This window comes from Poecilia latipinna, unplaced genomic scaffold, assembly GCF_001443285.1.
Source record: "Poecilia latipinna isolate Pla-1442-1.1 unplaced genomic scaffold, P_latipinna-1.0 Scaffold1290, whole genome shotgun sequence".
Classification (NCBI taxonomy): domain Eukaryota; kingdom Metazoa; phylum Chordata; class Actinopteri; order Cyprinodontiformes; family Poeciliidae; genus Poecilia; species Poecilia latipinna.
This window is the reverse complement of record NW_015113906.1, coordinates 88,463-111,152: the sequence shown is the minus strand read 5'-3', so window position 1 is coordinate 111,152 and position 22,690 is coordinate 88,463. Positions and strand designations below refer to the sequence as shown.

Here is a 22,690-nt window from a genome sequence, read left to right as displayed (position 1 = left end):
CGAATATAATTGTCTTGTTTCTAAGACAACTCCAACTTTCCTCGAGGTAATATTCAATATTCGTTTTGACTGCGAGGAAACAGTTTTACAATGGAAAACAAAAAATTACCTGTGCGTTTAAGGGAATTTAATAGGGTTAATTTTGTCTTTCGACTGCACTCATGGACTTGTGGTCATTTTCTTTTTCAGACTTAAAAAACAGTTTGGAGCTGGATGTCTCCAGAAATGAAACAAGCATAAATTCATCACTGCTTTTCCCCTCAGACAGTTTATGCTACGCCCAACTTTCGTCCCGTGTACCTTATTGCTGAGAAGAAACAGGCCCCGGAGGACCTCACAATCAAAACAAATCGACCACGCGTGCTTTTCCCCGCATCAATGACGTCACGTTGCCCCTCCCCTTTCCCCCCCGCAAGTAAACAGAAAAGAGCGAGGAAAGCGCTCGTGTCTTCCGCCGTAACGGAGCTCGACGTGAGAAAGATGAGGCGTTAGCGACGAGCGTTAATCTCCCATTCACCGAGTGTTTTTTTACGGTTTCGGCGGGCGCAGCTGACTGGTTCTGGTACGCGATGATGAAGGGAGAGGCGGAAGTGAAGTCACTTGACAGAACCGTCCATGTTATTATTGTTATTTTGGTAGCCCTGTGATGAGACGTGCTGGGGAGCCGTTCGCTCTCCGAGACAGCGAGCGTTCACGGTACCGCAGGCCTCTCCGGACCCACACCTCGCCTCGCTACCACCACCGCTGCCGCCTCCTCACTGACCCGGAGACAGGAGCCTCGCTGGCGGCTGGGGGGAGGAGAAGGAGGAGGAGGAGGTTGTGAAGACCCAGCTTCAGCTCGGCTCCTACGCTCCCAAAAATAAAACGGCGACAAAATCGGCCGTAGAAGCGGCTCCACTGGTTCTGTCTGTAGCAGGAAGGTGCCGCCGCAGACATGAACGGTATCACCAAGAGCCGGTTCGAGGTAATGACACAGGGAGGGAGTGGACCACCAGCGGTTAAACTGTTTGTCTCCAGTAGGGAGTCTTGTATAAGCAAACTGTGTTTGAGTGTGTGCGAGTGTGTGCGTGGGGCTATTCTCCTAATTTGTACACGCAGTCAGGAGCTGAGGCGTTTTGTTGGTCAAGGGTAATCCGAAATCTTGTTGTTGTCCTCCCGCACCAGCAGCAGACAGTGAAAACACGGAGCTGGGGACTGCTGGACAGACAGCAGGGCTGTGGCTGAGTGTACAGTCAATATATCAGGGTCTGTCGCCTGAGGTTACAGGCTTTCAGAGTGGGCTGCAGCGTTTGTTTAGTTTTCACTCCGATAGGGCAGAAGACACGGGCTGGATTACCCCAATGGCCCCCTACCCCCTCCCAGAAAAAAGACATACTACACATGAGGGCCTGAGCCTGCCCAAGGTATGAGCAAACTAAGCTGCTGCTTTTGATCCCCTGAGGCCAACAGGGGGCCCCCAAGAGCTCTTCATTTCTCACGTATTATAGATTATTTAAACAAATATAAACTTCATTTAAATTTGAGGTTTAATTTGGATTTCTAAAAACCTGTTAGGGTGATTTCACACCTGATAGACCAGTAGACTCGGTTTGATTGGGGACTAAAGTGACAACACCGGTTACATTTTCAGCTTGTGAGGCTTGATTTTACTTTGCACAGTGTGTTAACAAACGAAACACGTTGAAAAACCTGCTTACCACCTATGATGGCGCTGCACCAAGAACTACTTAAGGAAATGACGAAGACACTGAGCACAAAGGCATTTCCTCGCGCAATGAAAACAAAAATAGAGTGGTGCCAGATTTTAGTGGTTGTAGGATTTCTCTTGTGTGTTTGGCAAAAAACCAGGAGGCATTTCTCCTGCTAGCGTTTGTTTTGGTTGTATTTACCCAGAAAGCTCTGCGCTACAGTCCGCTTCCTACATTTGGAGCAGACTCCGGTCCACTTGGCATTCACATATGGATTCGAACTGTGCCAGAGTTCATTTCAAGCGAACTGAGACCTAAGTTTGTAGGTAGAGTTTGAGTTTGCACCAGAGTTCACTTTTTTTTTGGTTTACATCAGAGTTTGGTTACACATTCACACCTCCCAAAACAAGCAAGATTTTCGAGGTAAACAGTCTAGAGCACTACTAAAGCGGACTAAACGGAGCCGGTGTGAATGCAGCATTAAACAGACTTCTAGTTTAATCAGTTTTACAGTAAATCAATCTCAAATATTTGCCAAATTGTTCTTTTTTTTGTTGCTTGAAACCACAATCAGTTCAGTTTGACTCTTTATTTTTAATAACTCTAACAAGTCTGCACTGAAAAGCATGATCACCTGACTGAATAAGTCAGACAAATATAAAACTTTTTTCCTCCACAGTTTATACATCCATCCATTGTCTAAACCTACAGTTAATGTGGAGAACATGTAACTACATGCAGAAAGATCCCAGCCTGAGATTTGAACCCAGGACCTTCACGCTGCAAGGCTACAATGCGACTAGCTCTGTTAGCATAAAAGCTAGACGGATAAGGGAGAGTTTTTACGGAAACTCTGGGCCTGATCAGCATTGATCTCGGTTCAGTATGTTATGAGTGATATTTACAGTCTCGGCACTGTCTGCTGTAAATAAGCCGTGACAGCGGAGCCGTCACAGCCAAGCACATGTCAGTGTGAAGTCGAATGGTGTCTTTAAACTAGTTTACAAACTCCTTTGTTAAATCCACGGCTGGTTGCAGACTTTAAGAACAATGGCTCCATGATATGCTTCATTAAACACACTTTTTTTTTTTTTTTTTTTTTTTTTTTTTTTAGTTCCCCACACAAAATCCACTGTTACAGGGAAGCAGGTCAAAACACAAGCTTTTATTCCTAACAGGCCTGCAAAAAACACTTTGGACTCTCAACATTTGACTTCGCAGCAGATTCAGGCCTAATATCACCCAGTCCGACGGGCGCTGAGCACGGTTTATCTGATGTGCTGTTAACACATTGCTGAGATTCTTTAGGGTTTGACTTGACGGTACTTGACTTTCTCAGTTGGGTGTGCTCACATACTTAGTGTGAGTGGATCAGAACAGGACGTGTTGGTGTTCTTGCATGAAAACCAGTGTATTGTGGAACAAAACAAATAAACTAGGCTGCCGAGGAAAGATCGGGCTAAATAGCTGACTGTTAGACACCCGAGATATTTTGTAGTCGGGTTTTACAAAAAGGCTCCATTATTGACGTAGTACAACTGTAATTTCTTTAAAGCAGTTTTTATTTGGTAGAAGAAAATTTCAGGCTGTCCAAGTTCGCTGCAAGCTCTCTAGGAACAGGAATGCCACCTTTCTGGGTAGGGAGGCTGCACTGCTGTTATAATAAATAAAAGAGCCAGTTGCTGAGGTTTATCTGCTCCAGAATCAACTTACAATGCAGATTTTAAAGTCTCCATCCAAAACTCGTAATCAAGTTTCTTTTGTCCATTGATTCATTGTGATTTTCTGTGTTTCTCCTTGGTTTTATTTTAGGAATTTGCTTTTAAACAAGTTGAAATTGAGACTAATTGCAAGGAAGGAATTATTTTCTTGTTTAGGCCTGTAAATTGACTAATTCTTTGCTTATCTTGTTGTTTAGTGTATGTGGCCTTTCCTCTCCACTGGTGTGTGCTCAGTGTGAGGGACTGCTGCAAAGCTAGAGTCTCAGCATTTCATTAGATGGAAATATTTTATCTATTGTCATAATAAACTGAAATTATCTGCAAAGTTTTCTGTCAATTTGAACCTTTCTACATGACTGGACTGACTTTACAGTGCATTTCTGTGCATAAATGGGATCTTTTTAGTTTAAGTGCTTTTAGAGGTCATTTGTTGCGAACTAGTTGTATACAAATAAAATAAAATGTTCAGTTTCTAAGCTGAAGTAAAAGATAAGTGACGTACTTCAGAGGTAGTCTTAGCTCGAGTCTTTTTTTTAAACATTTTATCCTGAATCTGCTGACAGTTTCAGGACTTTACTTTTGTGTTTGGAGCATTTAGGTAAAACACTTGCAGCAGTGGCAACATGATTTCTTCTTTAGATTATAAAATACTTGTAGAGTTGTTTACTGAAAATATATGTGGCAGCATGCATCTTTTTGCACCTTAGTACTGCGGCGTTCCAGAATAAGGTTGGATCACTGCTGAAGTTTCCCCAAAAAGCTGAATCCCTGCCTTGTTGTTTTGTCGGATTAGTACCCTTACCCTGCAGCCAGAGAGCTCAATTTTTCCTCCTGTATTTTTCACTTCTGTTCTGACCCACCACAGAAAATTATCTCCACAGCAGGATGCTGCCATCACCGTTTCAGACGGCAAAGATAGTAATTATAAGGTGGTTCTGAGCAACCCATTTCCCTTGGCAGATGCTGGAGGAAACGGGATCGTATCGTTTAATCTTTATTTAATCTGACAATGGGAGTTTGCTCCTAACTACACTAAGAGTTGTTCAGAAGGCGATTTGCTTCCTCTCAGCAGGCTGTCATGAACCTTTAATCATCTTATGACTTTTGTCTTGCAACTGTGTCATAAAAGTCTGACTCATTTTCCACTAAGGACCTCTGGATCTCATTATTTAGACCTTTAAAGGACCATTCTGCTTTTGCTTTCCCGTTTTACAAAACGTTTCGACGGGCTCTGTGCTTTTTGGGACTTTCAATTCCTGAAAGATTTTAGAGTATCCTCTCCATCGTGAAGGTTCCAGCTTCTATTTTGAAATGTGTCATCTGTAACACCTTAGGGTGTTAACACCTTAGACTTGTGTGTGTGTGCTCCGTTTATCGTCTCCACTGGAGGATTTTTGGGCTGTTGAAAACATTTCGAGACCAACTGCAAAAAGTGATGTGCGGTGTCCTTCACAGATCTCAATGTGTTTTATTGGGCTAAAACAAACTGGCGCACATTCTCCAAGTGGAAGGAAAGTGGTGCATGGGTTTTCAAATATTTTTTACATCATAGACACTCGTTTTTGCAAAATGAGTGTACTCACCTACTCCTCTTTTCCAAAATAGTTCAAGATTAGTCAGTCTGGATGAAGAGCCTTTTTGAATATCAATTTTCAGGTCTTGCCACAGATCCTCAATCATGGTAAACTCCTCCATTCTAGCGCTGGCTTGATGTTTGAGGTCGTTTTTCTGCTGGAGCCTCTTTGCTTGTCTCTAGTATTTTTGCAGTTTTTCTTACACGACTGCCTCTATATCCATCTATTTTTCTCATAAACTCCAGCCAGCTCCTGAAAAGATGGCGTGTTTATGGCGATGTACAATGTTTGTTTTTAGATGTAGATGGGGGAGAAAAAAAAAATCAATTTTGGTCTTATCCGCCCAGAATACTCCTTCTTCCACATATTTGCCGTTTTGCTGTTTCCCCCTACATGGCTTGTGGAGGCCTTAAAATAGGGTATGTGAAAGCTTTCTTTCAGCAGTGGTTTTCTTCTTCCAACTATTTGATAGAGTACAGACTTTTGGGGTGCAAAATTATATTAGAGTCTCCCATCTGAGTTGTGGCTCTTGGCAGCTTGTTCAGAGTTACTGTGGGTCTCTTGGCTGGTTGTTTAATTAACGCTCACCTTGCCGTCAGCTTTAGGTGGACGGATTAGGCAGTTTTTCTACTTTCTTCTCATGTTCAGACATTTGATAGAGTAGTACTCAACACCTCAAACCACCTGTGCAGTGATTGTACAGACACATGTTGTAATTGATTGTTAAAGCCATGTTTTAGCAATGGTGGCATCAATAAAGTAATCTAGATACTTGATATTTAATTTAATTACTCATTTTATTAATGACTTTGCATCATTCTTAAGTTTTATATGGGTTATATTCCAGTTAATTTAATATGAATAGCCTCGGCTTTCCAGCCAAAAATCACCTACTTTTGTTTTTGTTGTCATATATGTGAATTCGGACAGTAAAGTGTTGAAGTTTGGAATATTGTTTTATAACACAACACCGCTTCAAACTTCTCCACAAGTTTCTCACATACCTGCCTGCTGTGTTCCTGTCCACGTCGTTGGACCTTAATTATTAATTATGTGACACCTAAAAGTTGCATTTGGCTGCAGTTTTATTCAGGGGTGACCGAGGAAATGTACCGAATACATTTCACTTTTGTCTGATTTTTCTTTTGGCAAGAACCTTTAAAAACTGTGTACAATTTTCTTTCCACTTCAGCTATGTGATACTTTGTTTTGGTCTGTCACAAAACCCTGAAAAGAAACACTTTTGTATATTTTTTTTCCCCTTTCTCCTGACTAAATGTTTAAAAAACATCAAGGTTTAGGAACATTTCTGCCATTCCAGTTTTTTCCAGTCAAATTAAACTAAAGACTTTTAACACCATAATGGCAAGCTACGTTTTCTACAAGGGAGGAGCTTGAAGAGATCTAAAAGGCTTTAAACTGACACACTGCAGTGGTTGATGCTTAAATTCAATATAATGATGTATTTTAGTCATAAAAAATGCGACAGAGCTTTATGGAGTTGCAGAGGTGTGAGCTGTAATGAAACGCCTTAAGTGCGCTTCCACATTTCAAGCCTCTTTGTCCATTTCACTGTTACCATAGCAGAGCCGTTAACATTCAAACCAGTTTGGTTAACTGGTTTGAAAAACTCCCTCTCTTTTGTCTCTTCGACCTCTCAAACTCTTAACCTTTGCCTCCTCATTTGTCTCCCGGTTCTTCTTTTACATTGTGGTTTTTAACAAATGATCTCTATTTTTATTTTCTTCACTGTAATTCAGTTTCCGTCTTCTGATCTTTACTTCCTCCTTTTAGTCATCTCTTTGCTCTTTTTGACTGCTTTCTGTTTCAAAGAGGTCATGTCTGCTCATCCTGCACAGCGATCACTCCCCTTCCCTTTGTTTTCCTGTTTGCATGTGACACAGCAGGGAGTCCTCCACATTAGATACACTCACTGACTCCTTTAGGATCCAAACGTGTCACTGACAGGATGTGCGTGTGCCTGCAGAGGCTGTGTGATTGCGGGCGTTTGCCCTAATCTGAATTCATAGCCCGGCTCGATTGGGAACGTCCTGAAACTGTTCTTCACCCAGAACGGTCTGGCTTTAATAACCTACGAGTGTGCCTAAGCATACGTGTGTATGTGTGTGCCGCTCAGCAGATGGCCAGACATCCAGCGAGTAGGCTAATTGAGATAAGCATGCCAACAAGCTGACCAGCCTGACAGAATTATAATGTTGCAGGGAGGAGGACACAAGAAGCCAAATGTGTCCTCTTGTGTGTTTATTAGTATAAATTAAAGATGTGTTAGTTCAGTTTTGGATGACTAATGTGAACAAGTTGTAGGGCTCTATTTCTGCTCTTGTTTGACATAAATGAAACCTTTTAAACGGTTCCGCTTGCCGCCCGGTTATTACGCTCGCAGGACACGGATTCTGTCATGTTTTTACGAGCTTGTTAAACTTACAATCCTCTCGCCATTATTGCTATTTATCTTGTGTCTCTGCAGGTGTTCTCGACCAGCGATGAAGCGCCAATTAACAAGAAGCTCCCCAAAGAGCTTCTTCTCAGGTAGGGCTGAAAACGCAAGCAGTAACGCAGTCTCTCACCCACGACACGACACAAATCGCCCTTGACTGAAGTCTTAGGTCGGGGTTATTCATTAGCTGAATCAGCCGTTAGCCTGTGTGATTGTATATCAGCCCCTTTCCTTGACATGTTTAAATGTGTGACCCACAGACCAATATTTTGTTACACGCCAGCTGCACACGCTCTATAAATCTGGCATTATGCGTGGCCTCACACATGCTCATCTTCCCAGGCTGATTTGTATGAGTTAGCTTATGTCTTGGAAAGAGGCACGGCTGCAGGTACCTCCTCTGATACATGATGTTATTTCTGTGCTTGAGCGATGCTAGATTGCGTGTGCATGCGTGAAACACTCCTGAGGCCTGTGTAAGCTGTATATCTGTGTGTGTGTGTAAGAGAGAGAGAGTGTGTGCTATAAATAGTTTGTCTTAGCTTGTGGGGAATTCCGCAGTGCTGTGTTCCTGCTGCTCCATCTGCACTCCAAAGAGGCTACCAGTCCACCCATTAGCACCATCACACTTTCGCTGGTCCGGCAGGGTAGAATGCGCTTTCCAGCTGCAACACATGACCCGCTGTCACATGTGTCATATCGAGACAGTTGCACAACATCAGCTGTGAGGGGGACTTATTGTGACAGCAGTAAATCTGGTTTGTAAACCATGGATTGTGGTTTAGATGGAGCTTCTTTTTTTATTTTTTTATCCCTTTATAATTTTGTTTTTCGGTGAAAGACATCATGTTGTCCGTGTGCTTAAAACAGTTTCTACAGTAGCTTGAAATGGTTTCTTATATGATGAAAATAAAAAAGTTATCAGACTTAAAATGTAAGATTTAATGTTTAATTTTTATTTAAGATCAACAGTCTGCTTATAGCATAAGCTAAGCTTTATACTTTAATCATCTGACTTGTGGCGATGAAGTAAAAAATTACCATTAGTCCCTTTTCTTGCTAGGAATATGACAAAACATGAGCAGGATCAGCATCAGTGAACCCAGCATATGTACAGACTACCAGATTGTTTTGATTACGACACTGAGGAAAGAAATCTCAAATTTTGTCCTTTTGAGCTTTCATAAAACATGTAGCAAAACTGGACAATACAAGTCGTTGAGGGCTAGGATCTAGTGTTTTGAGGGTCTTTTTGCAGGAGCCTAATAATGACAAATCCATCTGTTTTTAGGTGTTTTCCAGCAGGAAGATATCTAAAATGTACAGTAGTTGTCTCAAACTGCAGTTCTCGAGATTTTGTAACTTGTAGATGCGGCCCTTGTCCTACAAACTTAAATTAAATGGCAAAACTGCCTTACTAGCATGCAGTTGAGCTGTATGACTGCATGTGAATGAGCTGGTACTGGAGCCAGGTGTGCTGCAACAGAAAGACATCTAAAATTTGAAAGACGGCAGCCCTTTAGGAAAGGCGTTTGAGACAACTGACGTACAGAATACCGCCCCTTAAGGGCCAAAACAACTTGTCCATATCGATTGAGGAAAATTTTGAGTTGAGCTTGAAGGTGTTTATTTTGTTACTGTGGACTCTGGCGCTGGAGTGTCTTCCACTTTATGAGAGGCTTGCGCCTTAGTGGTTCCTTTGTTGTTTCCTATTATTCTAACCAGCTTTCCTCTCTTTGAGGGTGACAGCTTGGATCACATTGTTAAAACAACGACCCAACAGGATGTTTAATGATGCGTAATTTAAGGGACGTCTGTCCAATTAAGAGGGCGTGTATCCACATGCTATTAATTCTTGCACGCCAGATTCCATGTTTTTGAATCCATTGAAGTTGTTTGTTTTATCATAGTTCCACTCTGTAAACAAAACAAGGGTTCAAATGCTCCAAATTCCTTAAAGGGCTATGACATTCATACCAGTGATGTGCGAGTGTGGCCCTGCTGAATGTTTTAGCTTCAAAGGACAAAAGCATTTTTGAATGACATGAAGGAGTAGTCTCATTAAAACATTGTTCAAGCTGTGAAGTATGCAGCCGGTTAGCATGCTCAACACTTTGGTTTTGTGCTTCTGCTTTGGTAATATCTTCACTTGTAGAGGGAAGAATACATCTGGAAAATTATTCGGTCAAATCCCAAACAGTCTGTAAAAAAAAAACAAAAACAAAAAAAACGGAAATAATCTAGTGAAACTCGGTTATTAATTATATTAGAAGCTTGATTCACTGGGATTTCAGAAGCCCGTTAATTCCTTGTGGGCGAAAAGTGATGGTCTATTTAAACTAAACTAAAACTTTTATGTCACAGTTTTAGAGATTGCATTTCACACAAAAGCAGCACTATTAACCACAAGAAGAACACAAAGAGTTACTTCTGATGGGACTGATTTAAGGGAAGTCAAATAGAGACTGGCTCTACCAGAAGAAAGTTCTAGCAAGGAAACCTCCGACTCTCATCAGGTAGACGCATCGAATTATCAAACGAACAAAGAAAAACATGGATGGAAAACTGCATTTCGTTAATTTGTACTTGTGACGTGTGCAATGACAATAAAGTTGAATTCTACCTACTCTATTCTATGCGACATGCTAATAAACTCAAAAGAAAGAAGACTGAAAGCCAAAATTATAAAAGGAAAGGTTGTACAGAATATTAAAAGTGGTTTTAGATTGATTTGTCCTTCAGTCCAGGTTTATTTACTGTGCACGTAAATAAACCTGGACTGGATAACTCCACTTTTTAGCGTCACGAGGGGTGTCATATTCAAGATCAACAGGATAATGAACCAGGGACTGTAACTCACCTCATGCTAATTAAATCAGAGGGCTGGAGGTTTTTAATCATCGGTAAGCATTTGTTAGGAAACACAAGATTCTTATTTAATCAGCGTTTTTTTGTTTTGTTTTGTCCTTAAAACAGTGACTCGAGATTTCTTTTATTTTTCAGTCAGCATTGCAAAACCCAATATTCATGATATGAGGAACAACGTCTTCACAGAACATTGGGTACTTTCTCCTGAATATTGGCTTGGGTAATAATTTGATTATGATAATAGCTTGCAGTTTTCAGGCTATCATTTAATAAAGACAGCTGCAGGTCTGAATTAAAACTCTCTGCTAAGGTTAGGGGAGGTTTATTAGTCTGCCGCTTCATGACAAACACTCTGTTTGTAGCATGTCATTCATGCGCTGTATTTTTGTGGTGCCAAAATTTCATACGAGTTTGTCGATCTGAATAATTGCTCTTGTTTTTGGCGTTTGTGCTCGTGCGTAACCTATCTCTGTGGATGTTCCTGAGTTCTCTGCTTTGTTTTCTTGTCCCTCTGCCTCTCAGCTGGTGCATGATAAGCAGCTGTTATGTAGGCCGGCTCGCTGCGCGTATAAACTGTGAAAAACAGCTGTGATATACAAGAACTACGTCTGACGGAGAGAGTTCAGAGCCGTTCAGGGTCTCCTTACGCAGAAGGGCTGACTCAGCAGGCTCCCCACCAGCAGCACCCAAATTTATGTCTGAGCTGTTACTGTGGCAACCAGCCTCAAACTGTGCCGAAAGCTGGACCAGCTCTTATCTTGCCACGCTTCAAGGGTCAGGTGTTCATTTTTTCATCAAATAGGACTGTACACTATTAAGATCCTGTCTGGAGAAAAAGGGAAGGATTTGACAGGGCAATCAAAGACTATTAGCTTATTTCTCGCATTGAGTCTCTGGATTAGTGCTTTCTCATGTGTATTCAGGTGGAAAAGCCATTATTAAAGATGTCAGGGTGTTATGTCTCTGAGTTTAGCTGTGCTGTGTTTTTGACTTCTCCCCTTTTCTGCCTTGTCTTCTTTATGAAATTGTAACTGTCACACAATGCAGTATAACTGCTGACATTTTTCGCATTTTGTTGAAGTCTGCGCAACATAAAATTGCCATTTAACTTCTGAAAGTTGCAACAGTATTGGTTCTGTTTTATGCACATTTTTCAGCCATGTTTTTTTTTTTTATCTTTATAATCGCATGATGCACCATAATGTCAAACAAGTGGCCATAAAAGCAAGTCAAAAATCAATTTAACTCCCTAAACATGCTATCAGATTTACACCAGAGGTGTCAAATTAATTTTCCTTTTGGGCCAAATCAAGATCATGAATGTTCTTAAAGGGCCAGTGGTGCCAGAATGTATTGATAAAACCTGTCAAACTGTTAAAATAGAAATGAATTGTTAAAATTGCATAATATTGAACATCTTTTCAGTTGCTCCATGATTTTGTGATTTTTCTTTTGCAATAAAAAAGTGTTTGCAGTAGTAATTTAGAAATATTTGCACTTCTCTATGATGGTAAATGTGACTTTTTATTACTCTCCGTATCATTATGGATTATAACTCAACATTAGATAAGGCTGATGCAGCTGTTTAGTAGAAGTAAAAAATATTGCCACCTGGAAGGTGGGAGTAAACCAACACTTGGAGCCCATGATTTTAACCATTTTTGCAAAAAATCTGCAATAAACTCACACTTATGGATTAGCAGAAAAAAGGGCAGGGATTTGTTGATTTTGCATAAATTTCCTTGATAATTCACAAGAAACTGGAGGAACTAATTTATGTAAAACTGATTTATATTGACTGGTAAAATAATATTTAAACACTGTTACCTTGTCGGTTCCATTTATGTGTCCCTTTAGAGGCTAGCGGGCCACATAAAAAGCTATGGTGGACCAGGTGTGGCCCCCGAGCCTTGAGTTTGACACACATGCCAGTTACATGTTATATTTGAATTATAGTATAAAATAAAATCATCTGTTGCAAACTGATGATGTGATGACAACTGCAGCTGAAGTATTGTGCATCTCTGCAGTCGCATACTTCAATATGTCGGACTGATTGCTGGATTAATTCTGAGATAATCTGAAATTTCACATAAATGCTTAGTAGTTCGCACGTCTTAGAATGGCTGGGACAACAAACAATTTTCTGTGCATCTGATTGATTTTCATTTGAGTGTTTATAAACTGAATTCTGCGGGTGGTAAAAAGCCTCTCTGACACACTTTAATAGAAAGTTAGATTGTGCTTGATTAAAACAGACAGTCTATCAATAATCAGTATCATGGCCATTAACCAGTTATTAGAAATGGGATCGATGAGTGGGAACGTGATTGGTCAGCCGCAGTGATGACTGATTCTGTGTTCCTGTACAGTGGTGTGTGTGTGTGTGTGTGTGTGTGTGTGTGTGTGTGTGGAAGTGTGCATGTGCTGTCTGCGAACTGGGAGCAATGTTATACTGTTTGTGTGGTCCTACTTTGCTGACAGAAAAACTCTGGTATAGATTACACGGACATGTCTGAACATGTCCCGACCCAACACGCCTCAGAACACAACACAGCCTCTGTCTGGGTAAAGAGAGGAAAACAATGGACAGCTCGTGTTAAAAGGACATTCACACGACAGCTGTACTTTAAACCTTGGCACCGTGACAATCTTTTAAATCTATATTTTCTATACATCCGTCCTTTAAAACAGCTTCTATGAGACGAAACAAGTAGTTTCATTACCGGCAACTGGGACGGCAAACGCGTTCATGTTCGTGTTTTTGGGCTCATTTGGATCCTTATGTATTTGCATGTACTGTACGTTTTGGATGTCTGAGTGCCAGAGATTACTCATTGGCAGATTAATGGATTGAGCTGACCCAGTAGCCCGGCTGCATGCGGCCCTTTGTGGATGACCGGCCCTCAGCTCAAACACCGCCTCAATGTTGGGCTCTCCTGCTGCCAAACTAACAGATTACCCCTTATTTTAAAGCCACTTATCAGACTAAAATAAGTCAAACTAGTATCTACGGAACATGTCTTATTTCTGTTGTTCTTATATTGTAAAATATGATTTATTCAAGATTAAATCTAAGCTTCCAGATGCCAGTTCCTCTGGTGACATCACGAGAGGCTTAAGGAGACTAATCAGAGTTGTTCACTTGCCATATTGTTTTGTAATGACTGCTGATCAACTCTTGATTCTTGTGCCTCATGTGATGTCATCGATACAATGGAGGACAAAGCGAGTTTAATTGTTCTTTTTTGTTTATTTCTATCCTTTGAAATCTTTCATTTTATGAAATTGTTATAAAAATTCATACATCAAGACCTAGCTGTGATTATGTTGCCAGTAAATGTGTCAGCTGAAGAAAATGCACCACTAGAGAGGATTTAAAAAAGAAGAAGACAAGAGTTTAACGATACAGAAGAGAAAATGCATCTAACCATAGCAATAGCTGTGAAAATTGTCAAAATTAAGATAAAGTTTTTGTTTCTCTTTGCAGAATATTTTCCTATTTAGACGTGGTTACACTCTGCAGATGTGCACAGGTGTCAAAGGTAAGCACAATCTTTCAAAACTTTATGCAAATGTACCCACTAGCACTTCTGATTCCAGCAAATATCTTTTAAATGACATCCTAGATCCGATTTAAACTCTTTGACCAGTCTTGAATTTCCTTTCAGTGTTAATAATGAAGTGCCCTCTGCTGGCCTGAAGCAAATTAACAGTGCCATAGTGGACTAAAAACATAAAGCTGTTTAGAATTGAATCATCTATTTAAAAACAAAAACACTGAAGTTCAGTTCTGCACAGGGATACGTTTCTTTTTCTGGAGCTCCTGGTGTTTTTCTTGTAACATTCGAAGTCAGTCCTCTTTGCTTTTACTGCTGATCTCAAAGTGACAAAGTAACCTGACTCAGAGAAAACTATATAATTTTCTCAACACCTCCATTTTTAGGCTGCCTTTTCATCCCAACCTACTTCTTTTTTATTCTTATTTGGACTGATTTTGGTTAAATTATTCATCGTATTGGATATCTTGTCAGAGTTGGTAAAGAATTATTAACATCATCTGCACTTTTAGAATGACCTTCCCAGAGTTTGGAGATATATTTACTGAAGAACTAAAATTAGAAAAAGTTGCATAGATCACAAATGAATACCAGTTATTAAAGTGTTTTTGGACATTCTAGATAAATTTTCTTAAAGTACTTTCAATTTATCATTGATGTCTGTTTCATAGATAGTGTAAATGTATATACATTATGTTTTTAGGTACACAAATTGGATTTAATCTTAAATAACTTTTGCTAATTAAATGGTAATAATTTTGATTGCTCTATACATAAAAAATTATATATTTTTTATTATTGCAATTTCATTTTAGCTTATTTCCCATATTAAGCTTATCATATTTTAATTATCAAGTTTATTTAAAAAAAAATGCTGTTTATAGTCATTTGCTTTGGCCATATGGGAGTAAAACTGACCATTAAAGGAATGGAAGTATTCACATTTCTAAAGATTATTAGGAAATTGTCTTTAACGTATTGATGCTGAGTTTCATGAGTTCGCCATGAGGCTGGCTCTCTACCAGCTTCCCTCGTGCTACAGGAAATGCCATTCGTCCCTCTCCACCTCTGTCTGACCCGCTTCCCCGTCCGTTTCTGGTGTGCCCCTCTCAGGCGTGGAACGTCCTGGCTCTAGATGGCAGCAACTGGCAGAAGATCGACTTGTTCAACTTCCAGACTGACATAGAAGTGAGTCCCGTGCTTCTGATGGCGAAGGCGATAAAGTGGACAGTAATGTATTCGCTGCATGTGTAAATGTGAACGTTGGCTGAGCAGCATTATCCAGCTGAAGGCTTAGTGCTGGGTCAGTAGGCTTTGGTGTGGACTGTGACGTCTCAGCTGATCCACTGTCCTGTTGCCCACTCACATTTCTCTCTCTCTCTCTCTCGCTCTCGCTCTCGCTCTCGCTCTCGCTCTCTCTCTCTCTGTTTGGCCTTGTGTCCCTCAGGGTCGGGTGGTAGAAAACATTTCGAAGCGTTGTGGAGGCTTCCTGAGGCAGCTTAGCCTCAGGGGCTGCCTGAGCGTTGGAGATGCTTCTATGAAGTGAGATTCCCATTGTCTCTCCATGGCACACACTGATTAGATGAGTGCACTTCAGCTTTGATCTTTTTTTCAATAAAAGAAAAACTCATTCTCTTGTTGGTTTGTTTACTTGCTGCTATTGCCTCTGTGATTATAAGTTTAAGCAGCTTGTACTTCTTCATTCCCTGGAGCTCGTTTATTTACGTTTCATCCTAGTTTACTTTGTACCCACTCAAAAAGAAGAAGGAAAAACAACCTCTTGTTATACACTTCTTTTGTATGAAGGGCTCTGTTGCTTCTATAAAAAGCAGGTTTACAAAAATGTTCCTACTCCTTGAGCTCTTTCTAATTTGCTCACATATTTTGCCATGCATTTCATTTATTCGTCATGTAATTGTAGGACTGTTGAGACTTTATACGTGGCAGATCAACAAAAGAATATCTTCCAAGTATTTTATAAATAAGAAGGAAAAAATGTGGTTCATCTTTGTACAGCTGTTAGTCTTTTTGGGTATGTCTCCACCAGCTTTTGACATTCAGAGACTGAAATCTTTGCCCATTGTTCTTTACAAAATGGCTCAGATTGTTTTCAACATTGTAAATGTTAGTTTTGACACAGATTTTCAATTGGAATCTAGATCTGGACAATGAAATTTGTGAATATGCACTTTATTTTTGACTCTAGTCACATAAAATCTAGCCAGCTGTGCTCTCCCTGCTGAAGAAAAGCAGCCACCGGCCTGTTTTGCCATTAGGATGGCCTTTCAGACGAGGGTCACAAAAAGTTCAGTATGGGTCCCACCTGAACAAACAACCCTCTTCAGCCCGTTTGCTCTATAAATCTTTGAAAACTTCAGAAACACATTTTCTTTTCCTAGTTGCTCTGGATTTTATTCAGAAATATCAGGCATGGCACACTTTTCAGATTTTTGTTAGAAAAAGTCTTAAAGCTTTCAGTTATTCTCCTGTATCACATAAAGTCCCAATTAAATACATTAGTTTGTAACAAAGTGCGAGGCGCTTTCAAAGGGTATGAAAACCTTTTTAAATGCACTATGAAGAAGTTCAATATGTAGCTAAGGGTTGAAGGTTTCGAATAAGAGCAACATATGAAATAAGACTGTATTGGCTCCTCACGCACTCCCACGATCTGACTTTTAAGTTAAAAAAAAAATGAAACGGTTCTTGAGAAATTCCCTTTCTAACGCTTCACCTGCCTCCCAGGACATTTGCTCAGAACTGTAGAAACATCGAAGTGCTGAACCTGAACGGCTGCACCAAGATCACAGACAGCACCTGCCTCAGCCTCAGCAAGTTTTGCTCCAAGCTCAAGCAGCTGGATCTCACCTCCTGCGTCTCCGTCACCAACCACTCCCTCAAGGCCCTGAGGTATTTCTGAGGTCGTAGCCCTGCTTTTAACTCTGCAGGTCTTACACACTTAAACGTTTTGCAAACGCTGTTTGTGAAAGCGCCTTGATTTTCACACCTTTTTTGTTTTCACGTTGATGTTGTGCAGCGACGGCTGCAGAATGCTGGAGATGTTGAATCTGTCGTGGTGTGACCAGATCACGCGTGACGGCATTGAGGCCCTGGCTAGAGGTTGCACTGGTTTACGAGCACTTTTCCTCAGAGGCTGCACGCAGGTAAAGCACACAACTTATTTCGTTTTACTACTACTGTTTCTTTTTGCAGTGCATTATTATATAGTTGTGTGAATTACCTTTATAAAATGTTATATCTATTATGGAGTGTTAGAAAAAAAGGGAGTAAACCTCTGGCAAAAAATCTCAAATTTTCTAAAAAAAAAAAAAAAGAAAGTATTTCATTGCACAGCTAAATAATAGAAATAGATCTCACTAACAACGTGTTTTGCTCTAAACCAGCTGGACGACGGCGCACTGAAGCACCTACAGAAGCACTGCCCTGAACTGACCACCATCAATATGCAGTCCTGCACAGTAAGTCCATCATTTCTTTTATTGAATGGACTAACTATTAGTGATAACTGAGGGCAATGTTTGTGTGACTGAATGTTCTTCTAACTTGTTTTTCTTTGTCCGACACCACCAGCAAATAACAGATGAAGGCCTGGTCAGTTTGTGTCGGGGATGCCACAAGTTGCAGATCCTCTGCATATCTGGCTGCAGTAATGTCACTGACGCCTCTCTGACTGCACTGGGACTTAACTGTCCTCAACTCAAGTAAGTGACATTACTTTAAACGTAGCTGGTTTATCTAAATGCATAAAATTTGAATTTGAAGCTCATGATTGGTGCCAGTACCCCCTCCTGGTCACAGATTTCTTTAATGGAAATATTTGCTTTATTTTCTGTTTTGCAAGAATCCTCGAGGCTGCCCGATGTTCGCTTGTTACTGATGTGGGGTTCACGGTTCTTGCACGGGTGAGTTTTATTAGTTTTTACTGGTTACTCCTTTAGCGATCCCTTTCACATCAGATTACGACATACTCACGGTCTTCTGGACAACAGTACTACTGGACGAGGTTAATTCTCAATGTGTGGAATTTACCTGCATTTATGGTAGGTTTCTGCCCCTCCCCCATTACTTGTAGCTCCTCTGTGGGGAAAATGAACACCACTGATTCGTCAGATTATCAGCAGAAGGTTAGGAGGGCTTTAAGTGTTGAACACTGTGCACTACTGAGTGCAAACGTTGTTTAATGGAATTGCACAACATTCAAAGTTGGTATATTTTCTACTGATCACGGATCTGATCACACAAACGCTCTCAAGCTGTTTTTCTTTTTTTTTTTTTTATGAGTTGCAATGGGACTATTGTGAGTCTGCTGCTCATGACTTTTCCTCCTCATACTTTGTCTTCATAGCTAAAAACATTGCCTGAACCTTTTCTTGACAGTATAATGTATACATTTTGCATCCATAAGTAACTGTCATCCACATTCCAGCTGATTGTTGACGCCGGGGCGGGGTCTTACATCAATGCGAAGGGTCTTGAGCTAACCATCTATTTCACTTACTATTTCTAAATTGAACAACCCATCCATTTTTTCCCCCACAGAACTGTCATGAGCTTGAAAAAATGGACTTAGAAGAATGTATTCTGGTAAGTGAATATGTGGCATTTAACGTATCGCTCATCATTTATCGTGAAAAATTTTCTATCATCATAAGAATTTTTGATTTATTGTTGTCTTGACAAGTTTTATGTAATGATGTTGAATAAAAACACAGAACAAAAATATTATTTTTTTTTTCATAATTTTCTCCGCTGTTGATACATTAATCCTCTCATTCCACAAGAGCATCAATAAATATGCAGCTGTGTGCAACTTAGTGATACAAATATCACTTCTTTCAGTAACTGGTGTCCTGAAGAAGCCTATTTAAATTAGGCTTCTTCATTATCAAAATACTTCCTCAAAATGTTGTGTCAAAATTCAAGGCCTTTCTCGCTCACCCCCTACTTCTGTGAAGAGGTTAGACTGTAGCAGGCTGGAGCAGTATGACTATGTGGATAAACGTTTTTTTTTTCTTGTTGCATACCCTTTGAATCACTATTAAATGCAGCGAGCAGGACAGAGAGAGACTCGCTGCAACACATTATCATGCAGCGCATCACTCCACATTGAGATGTCAGCCTCTAAGCTGTGTGGAGACATGTGAAGACATTTTCTAATCAAGCTCGTCCTCCCCCCCAGGTGACCGATAACACCTTGGTTCAGCTGTCGATCCACTGCCCACGGCTGCAAGCGTTGGTAAACATTTAGACCTGCACTGTCTGAATTTGTGCCAGAACCCTCTCAGCCTGGCTGTGCATCAACGTGTCTTCGTCCGTTCTCTCATGCCCTCCTCACCCCCCGGCAGTCCCTGTCCCACTGTGAGCTGATCACCGATGATGGCATCAGAGCTCTCAGCAACAGCACCTGTGGTCAGGAGCGCCTCACGGTGGTGGAGCTGGACAACTGTCCCCTCATCACTGACGTGACCCTGGAGCACCTCAAGAGCTGCCACCGTCTGGAACGGATCGAACTCTACGACTGCCAGCAAGTCACCAGGGCTGGCATCAAGCGCATCAGGGTGAGCGGCACAAGCGAAGAGATGTTCATTTGCATGTTTTTTTTTTTGTTTTTTTTTGCTTTTCTTATTGTGAAAAGGGTGCGGTTTATTTACACTTTAGGGATTTTGATTAGATTAATCTTGGTTTGTTTTCAACATTGTTTTCTAGGTGAGAAGGATTTTTACATGGCTTCTAATTTTGAGCAGAAAATAGTTTTTCAAAGTCAACAAAGTGCAACATTTTTACAAAAGTAAATATGGCAAACTGCATGAATTTCAACTGGCAAATCAAATTTCTTTAGTTCGACAAACTGAATGAACATAATTGTAGATCTGAATTTAGTGGGGTAATTATTAACATGTGTCAACATTTCAGCTAACTTACTGATGGGTCTATATTGTTGCATGAAGATTTTACTTAATCTAAACATGGGCGTTAGGCCTGACAGTTCCTTCAGAAGATAAACAAGTTTCAACATCATTCAGTTAATGTCCTTTCTGGGTGTTTTGTCTATGCAACCAAGTCTCATCCTGTGTTAATTATCGTTCTTGCTCAGTAGAAATATTACAGAAAGCACTGTAAAAACATGTTGGTATTATAAGAGGTGAGCTTATGTAAAGCTCCTTCTTTCTGCTAATACCGTTCAGACTGGTTATCATGGGCATGTCTGTCATTGCAAGATTTTAATCTGTTATGGATATTTTCTTCCACGCAAAGTCAAAATGTATACATGCAGAATGAAATGCATACTTGCACTCCCACTGCTATTGGGCTAATTTTCTCTTACCAAGTTCATACCTGACAACATACAACAATAAAAGCTCCAAATAAATTACATTTATGCTGATGACAAGTAGATTTAAACTTGTGACCAAACTAATAAATGTATTTCTTTATTGCACAGGCCCAGCTTCCGGATATCAAAGTGCACGCATACTTTGCCCCAGTAACGCCTCCCCCCTCTGTGCATGGAGGGGGCCAGCGTCTGTGCCGTTGCTGCATCATCCTCTGACAATGGAGAGCCAGAGGGGGGCACCTCTGTCTACAGGTCCTGCTGCTTTGATATGGGCTCCGAATGGGTTGTGGGTGGGTGGGAGGGAGGGACTGGGGGGAGGGGGGCTAGGGTAGGCGGTGAAGGAGAGGGGAGGGGCTGGACCCACTCACTGCTCCTGATCATAGATCAATACATGGACTGATCTCCACTGATCCCTGATCGGTTTAAACCGCCCCTCCTCTCTCTTCCTGCTCACCAGTCGGCACTGCAGCAGCACGGGAGGCGGGGGGGTTTGGAGAGGTTGAAGGAAAGAGATATGATTGGATGGACTTTCTTTATTTCTGTCTTGTTCTCTCCTTCATCCTCCAAAGACAAAAACAGGTTCTCCGCTTCATAATGAATCACGCACCGCGGATATCCAACCTTTCGGTGCAAGAGACTGCAGTGGAACATCAAAAAACAAAATGCATCATTTTCAAACACGAAAAAAAAAAAAGAGAAGAGGTGTTCTCTCCATCCTGGACAAGCTACAAACTCCAGAGTATCATCTCGGCCGATCACACGTTACCTTTACGTGACCATCCTGTGATTCTTTTTTGCTTCAGCTAACAGACTTGCAGCTCTGTGAGAGACGAGAGCCGGGATGTGGCTGAAATGCAGATCTTGTGCAAGTACTGTCACAGCGAGCTCGAGTCTGAAGTGTGGAACACTTGGGACGAACAGGAAGTACAACAAAACAGGACATGTGACCTATTTGTGCATCTGGGAAACTTTTTGTTCAGATTTTGATTTTGTTTGTACAGAGAATGTTTTGCAACACACACACAAAAAAAGAGCTTCACAGCAACTCACTCAAAAACTGGGGAAAAGGCCAAACAACTGCAACTCCTTTTTTTTTTGTTTTCCAGTGCTTATTGTAAGTGTCCATGGCTGTCTATTCAGAAAGAGACATATGCTTGTCTATTTAATGTAAAAACTGTTGCTGTTTAACAAGAAGGACTTATGACAAGACCCTGAGGGTCAAAAAGCGTTTTATTACACTGCTTCTGGAAAGAGTGACCTCAGTTGTGACCTGTGTGGTTCTGCTGGCTTGTAGGCCCTGGTCCAATCCTGTCAGTTAGCCCTGTGAACTATCTCCTACTTGACACTGAAGCATTTGTTTACATTTCAGATTAAGGTTAGCAGCAGAGGCTAACCTGTTTACATCGGAAGGTTTCCAGTCCCCATTACTGATCAGAGTGAGTCTGAGTAGTTTATTACACATATGTGACTGTGGCACACAGTTAAGGGGACTGTGACGTCCAGTATTCAGATTTATTGCTGTGTGTATCTGGATATCAATCAGGGCTTTGGTAGGTGGAACTGCTTCAAAACTGAAATCGAAGAGAGCTAAAGGATTGGCTTCGAGACTGAGCAAAGGCACCTCAAGTTTTTTGACAATCACATAAATTTATTTATTTGAAAGTCTCTCTAGTATAGTTCTATGTAACTGTCACTTTACCTTTGTTGTAAGATGTTATAAATTGGCTTTTATCTTTCCATTTCAGCTGTTTACAGTTGCTAAGCAGTGCATTAATATTTATTAAGAATGGAATCCTATACTTCTGAGGAAATTTGCCAGAATAATTTATTAGATTTAACACAGAGTTCCTGTTGTCACTACAGAAGATGCAAAACCTAGCAAAGTTAAATGTGATTTCTGGAAAGTCCTAAAATTGCTGGTTTAATTTGCTTAGTATGCCTTAAGATCAACAGGATCTCACCTTTGTCTTGCCATGATGGAAATAGAGCCCCTTAAAATGTTTCCAACTAAATGAAACCAGCCTGTGAGATAATGCTACACTAAAAACTGGTAAATGCTGTCTAGTGCCAAGTGCTTAAAGGCTTTGGAGAGAGGCAGGGCAGTGGGAAGGATCAAAGATTAAGAAAAAGGAAGATTAAGATTTAGATGGATACATAGCTGGCATGACTGGTTGTTATACTAATGTCCTCTGACAGTTTTAACAGTTTTATGTTTAAGAAAAATAAAGAAATACATGAAAAAATAGACAAATGAACAAATAAAGATGACTAATAGTAAACTGTTCCTGTCTCTTTAATGAAACCAGCGTTCCTCCACAATCTGGAAAATTGTAGAATTTGTTTTCAGAATTTCTAATTCAAGTAAAAATATTGTGCATGGAAAATATTTATTTCCAGAATCCATACCGATTTTAATTCTGGAAATGTTTCACTGTATACACATCTCCTCTATGAAAGTCTTTATGG

General features: G+C 40.6%; 1 protein-coding gene across 1 annotated transcript; it reads left to right on the top strand.

Moving 5' to 3' along the window:
- The first annotated feature begins 404 nt into the window (after nt 1–404).
- fbxl2 (F-box and leucine-rich repeat protein 2) lies at nt 405–21,867 on the top strand. Its single transcript, XM_015055022.1, has 14 exons — nt 405–964; nt 7,472–7,533; nt 13,800–13,854; nt 14,983–15,057; nt 15,317–15,411; nt 16,615–16,779; nt 16,907–17,033; nt 17,274–17,348; nt 17,461–17,591; nt 17,732–17,792; nt 18,430–18,474; nt 19,070–19,126; nt 19,236–19,448; nt 20,333–21,867. The coding sequence occupies exons 1-14, from the start codon at nt 935–937 to the stop codon at nt 20,438–20,440; spliced, it is 1,299 nt and encodes a 432-aa protein (XP_014910508.1). The 5' UTR covers nt 405–934; the 3' UTR covers nt 20,441–21,867.
- Nucleotides 21,868–22,690: the final 823 nt, after the last annotated feature.